We start from the raw sequence: 5,950 nt of genomic DNA, 5'->3' as shown, positions 1-5,950 counted from the left end.
TTCAAATGTAGCAAGCACTCATATGGTGGAGAAGTTGAGCCTAAAGACTTCCAAACATCCTCATCCTTACAAACTACAGTGGCTCAATGATGTGGGTGAAGCCAAGGTAACCAAAGAAGTCATTGTTCATTTGTCCATTGGAAGATACAAGGATGAAGTTCTTTATGATGTGGTGCCCATGAGTGCAAGCCACATTATATTAGGACGATTTTGACAATTTGACAAGAAGGCTACTCATGATGGATTTTCCAATGAGTATTCTTTCCAACATCAATGAAGGAGAATCACGTTGGCACCTATGCTTCTAAGTCAAATCCACGAATGTCAGGTGACTCTTAAAGCACGTATAGAAGAATGAGAGAAAATGAAGGCCATAAAAGAAGCTTTGAATATATGAGAAGAAACGATCAAATCAACAAGAATACCATTAAAGAAGAACGTTTTGAGGAGACAAGAACAATTGGAAATGAAACTGTTGGAGTTGAAAAGGAGGTTTTACAAGTAGTGGAGCAAATTGAAAATGACAAATCTGAACAGGATGAGTGTAGAGAAGAGAAGCATAGTGAAGGACAAATTTTACCTAATAAATCTTCTTATACTATTTCTTTTGCCTTGCAGTATATTCAAAGAGACGTAACTTTTCAAACTAAAGATTCAAGAAACATGTGTTTTGAAGAGCCAATAGTCATGACCTTTGGTGATCCACAAGACATGTCCTTTGACATTCCAAAAGATATACCTCTTGAAGTTCAAAAGAATGTGCCAATTGAAGATCCAAGAATTGTGAATTGTGACATTCCAAGTGATATGTCAATATTGGAGAAAAATCAGCAACCAATGGAGAATTCAATCATCAAGAAAACAATGCCCATTAAACATCTACCCTGGTTTGCTAATTCTATTCATTTTGTTATTAGTTTTTCATTTTCTAACTTTGATTTATTTTACAGTAACTTGATCCGTGTAAATGGTTTTATCCTATCAATCTATGATGGCAAGATCATTTGTTATTTTGAGTTTGATTGGTGCATCAAATTCAACCAATACAAGGGAGTGATGCAAGCATTGTCCACCTTGTTAAATGCCATTACCCGGGTGGACACAAAGCTTAAAGAAGTTGACCTTAACCACTTACCTGAAGGAGATCAAACGTCAAACTTATTCACCAACAATCATGATGATTCAAGAAGAGAAAGTGGTGAGATAAGATGCTTCGAGAGATACAATCCTTGGAGTATAAAATGCCATATTTGGAGGAAACTACAGCAACGTTGGAACAAAGGACACACATCTTTCCAAAAGGACAAGATGACTCAATGTAGTAGGAGAAAGGGTCTCAAAAGGTATGTTACTCGTCATTAGAAATTTTGATGCAGGAAATCATTGGTGAAGAGTTGTCTTCAAAAGAAATAATTCTAGAAGAATGTTATTCTAAAGAGGTACATGTTTGCAATAGTTATTCCAAATAAATTCCTTTATTTGAATACTTTTCTGAAAGGATATTTTTAAAAGATGATTATTCACAAAAGAGGATAACATAATTGGATTCATACCTTTTCAAAGAAGCGCAACTTGTCAAGAACAAATATACAATGAATAAAATTGATGGACGAATCAAAGAGGATGAGTCTGTTCATTATACAATTCACACCCCAACACAAGCCTTCGGTTTGAGGACAAATTACCTTCAAAAAGGGGGGATGATACATGCATGACCAAGCTTAAACTTCATTCATCCATGAAAACATCCATGAAAACAAAGGGAGTTTTCATTACCTTATTCTTTTATTATTCACATGTTGTTTGCCTTATGTATGACAAATATATTTATGATATAGCTTGTTATAATCATCCATTAATCATATATATACATGTTGTACTTAAAGATAAACATACTTTGATCATTCATATGAAATATCTATAACTTAATCATTATTGTTGATGCATAGTATTAATTTCACATCTTTACTTAGTTTATAATCATTTGCATATGTTTTGTTTTCATTAAAATTGATCTCATTATGTTCTTAATATGACAACATGCTTAATCATTCATTTGTTAGCTCATTTGCATTCATTTAAGCTCCTAAGTCTTATACATTATCTTACATTTGTTATATCATCATGTTCTTAGCTCATGACATGCATTCATAGCTCACAAGGTCATATACATGCACGACAGCAAGGTAATTGAATCATTCCAGCTCGTATCCTTTGATTTACCTTGTTTTCTTTGCACATGTAGGTAAATGGAAGCATGACACACATTTGGGCCACTTTTGGGAGTATTTGGAATTCATATATAGCTCATATTCAACTCACAAACTTCATGGTAGGTTATGGAACACAATGGGAAGCTCAACTCACCTGGAGGAGCACAAGGCTAGCTAAACTCAACTAGTTGGACTATTTGAAGACAAGTTGCTTAAAGTGTCAACATACGTTGCTGAACATAGCTAAAAGTGATGCTAAGGAGCTTGGGAGTTCACGGCTAAGAATATCCTTCACCACCAGCCCATGCAATGCTAGCTAGCTATACACTTGCAAGCTTGAAGTTAGCTCAACTCACGCCCAAGGTTGTTGCACATGATTGGTCCTTCATCACATGCCTAAGGCTACACCATAAGCCTCCTAGAGAACCATGTGCACGCCTTGTGACCAGCCAAGCCATGTGTTATGTGTGTGCCTCCTTTAGGCGCCAAAGTTGAGTGGTTACATAACCATTCGGCCAACTAACCTTACCCTTCAAATTGGCGCCAACTTGAAAGGACTCAAGCACTATTCGGCCATGAGACATGCCCCCTCCAACCAGTCGAATCATCACCTATGCATTCATCTTAATTCTTCAATTAATTATGTATTTTTAAAGAGACACAAGGGTTGGTCGAAACATTATGTTTCCATTCGGCCATGTCTCTTCAAAAACTATAAATAGGCTAGTCCTATTCATTTATAAACACGCCTTTCTTATTAATTAAAGTGATTATTCTATTTTCTCAAGTCCTTGTGACTTTTTTCGACTTATCAAGTAAGTTCTTACTTGTGGCGTCAACCTCTATTCCATTAATACTTGTGGTTCCTATCTCATTATAGATAGTGGGTCCAAGTCCTTTTCTACCATCACTTAGAGATATTTGTAAGGCTAGGTCTTTGCTCATTGTAGCACTGAGATACTATCTTCACCAACCATCATTTCTTTCATAAGCCATACCATAGCCATATCAACCTACTTCCGCTACCAATCTCATAACATAAATAGCCCTGCATTTCACCTTTACATCAACTACCAAGCCATCTATTTGAGCCATTCACTTATGCAGGTTGTTTTGCTTCCTTCTTAGATCCACAATCAATTCAAGGTACAAGTGCCTTACATCAGTTGATAATGCTCACCATGCAGCATAGAAAAAATTGGTAAAATAAGAATAATTTGCAAGTTTAATGATTGAATTGAAATATTTATAAAATTTAGTTGCTGAAATAAAAGTGAACAGATAATTGAGTGATCACGATTTAATTTACTCATAAAATTATCCCTAAAGATTCTATCAATGACACAAGGGTAGCCACAAATTAGGAGAAATATCTTAAAAGAATTGCAAATCCATGAGTACGCAGTTATTTTATTTACCTATATATTTTGGGTTCACTGACCCCAACTTTTTTCACTTTTATATTGGGGTTTTTCATCAGATCATCGTGTAATCAAAATCAAGCATGGGTGTGACTATCAAGCAGGCGGCCCTCATCGTCGGCGGCCTCGGTGTCTTATCTTTCATCTTCGGAGTCATTGCCGAGAACAAGAAGCCTGCGGCCGGAACCCCAATTCCCGGTAAAGATTCGGTTCTTTGTAAGTATCCGTCGGATCCCTCCGTCGCCCTCGGCTACCTATCGGTTTCATTCCTCATTTTATCTTCTTTCGCCGGCTATTGGTCTCTGTTCTACCCTTACAAGGGAAAATCTGTTCCACACTCTGTTCTCTTCCAAAGCACCAGTTTCACCATCTTCTTCAGCATCGCCTGGTAAGCACACCCCTCTCTCTCTTTGTTTTAGTCCATCAGTATGCAGATCCGATGATTACCTTAATCCTATGCAAAAGGAAAGATGTAATTCTTCAAAAAAAAAATGAATAGCGGACGATTATAAGGTAATAAATGTTTAAACTTTTCTTACCCAATTGATATTACATACTGTCCTCGAACCCACTTGATGGCTTTTATTCTTCATATTGGGTTATCATGATTATCTTGTTCACTCATATAGTCCTTCCCAACAATTCCCGAATCATATTATCCTATTGAACTCACTCAAGTATAATCATGGGCATAGTATTAAATTGAGGGTTGCGATTGCGGTGCTTTGGTTGTTGATGTTGCTGATATTATTTATTTTATAAAAATAACTATGTTTTTTATGTATTTTGCGGTAACCTTAAAAAATGCTATGATACAATCCGTATACTGCATTACGCTTGTAATTTAATATCATAATTTAATATTATGATTATGGGTGCCCTTGTTATTAAGATATAAAACTGTGATATGCTTATGGGCAGGTTTACAGGTGGGTTAGCAGCGACTCTGCTGTTGTGGCCGACGATCACAGAGCATCTACACTTGACTCGCAATGTTCATCACAATCTGGAGACACAATGCCCAACTGCTAAGACTGGACTCCTTGGTGGTGGTGCGTTTGTGTCACTGGATTCAGCCCTTTTCTGGTTAGTTGCTCTTATGTTGGCTGATAATGCCCGTCAGGATCACTTTGATCAAGTTGAAAATGGCATTAAAGCTTAGGCTCTCGTAGCCGCTGAAAATAAATACCGTCTCAAATGGGGTGCCCTGTAATGCAGTTGATGGCTCACGGGTCCATCATCAACTGCTTCATATCTTTCACACAACTATCTTTTTATCTTTATGTCGATGGTTTACATTTCACAGTAATAATTATCTATGACTGGTATTTGTTCAGCAAATTATATGGATCCCCAAAAGCAAATATTAGATATATAATTGGATCATATATAGCCTTCTTTATAATTGTGCTTGCAACATTGAGCATTAATCAGTTATTTATTTTATTGATGGCATCTATTTTAAAATTTTATTTATTTATACGCTATACGAAAAGTTTTTGTTATTAATGTATATGTATTATCCTTGAAAATTATTTTTGAATCTGCCATTGTTAGTCATTCTATTTGTCCTGAACTACCAAATCCCATTTCAAACATGACACTTAAGATATAGGCTCATATTATGTAAAGATTTAGCCAAGAGATGGTATTGTAGCACTAAATAATTGTTCTATACTTTTATTAAAGACAAATACAACATATGTTAAATATTTTCGGCCAAATATAACACAGCAATTGTTAAAAAAATTATTTGACTTTTACTGAATTGTTAAAAAAATTTGAGTGCTAAAAAATTTATTTTACTTTTTTAAAATAATTTTTATTTAAAAAGTTAATGTAGGTTATGCGATAAGGCTTGTTAGTTAGTATTTTAATATAACACTAACTCTTACAAAAGTTAGATAGATAAGGATAACTACTAGGTAGTTTATTTCTAATAGAAAACTTACTCCTAACTTTTCCTATAAAGAAAAGATGTATTTTCACCGTTCATAATATGCATAAAAAATAAAAGAGTTCTTTTTCTTCTCCACTATGTTGTTTATTATTTATCAACATGGTATTAGTTAGGTGACATATCCTTCTTCTTAACCCTAGTCGATTACTTTTTTTACCCGAAATCTAGCCGTCGATCATGAATTCCGTCTCTTCTTCATCGGAGGTCACTTCGAAAATCCTCGTTAATTCACCCAATGCGAACCTTTCTGATGTTTCTTCAACCTCTATCACCTGTCACCGATTGAATGGTGACAATTATATCCCTTGGTCGCAATCTGTCCGCCTTTATATAACATGTCGGCGCAAACAACAATA

General features: G+C 35.4%; 1 protein-coding gene across 1 annotated transcript; it reads left to right on the top strand.

Moving 5' to 3' along the window:
* Positions 1 to 3,675: 3,675 nt before the first annotated feature.
* On the top strand, positions 3,676 to 4,993 carry LOC120195724. The gene is made up of 2 exons (XM_039197658.1): positions 3,676 to 4,022; positions 4,556 to 4,993. The coding sequence occupies exons 1-2, from the start codon at positions 3,718 to 3,720 to the stop codon at positions 4,794 to 4,796; spliced, it is 546 nt and encodes a 181-aa protein (XP_039053589.1). The 5' UTR covers positions 3,676 to 3,717; the 3' UTR covers positions 4,797 to 4,993.
* Positions 4,994 to 5,950: the final 957 nt, after the last annotated feature.

This window comes from Hibiscus syriacus, unplaced genomic scaffold, assembly GCF_006381635.1.
Source record: "Hibiscus syriacus cultivar Baekdansim isolate YM2019G1 unplaced genomic scaffold, ASM638163v2 tig00117017_pilon, whole genome shotgun sequence".
Lineage (NCBI taxonomy): Eukaryota > Viridiplantae > Streptophyta > Magnoliopsida > Malvales > Malvaceae > Hibiscus > Hibiscus syriacus.
The sequence above is the reverse complement of the archived record's forward strand: the minus strand, read 5'-3'. Positions and strand labels throughout refer to the sequence as shown.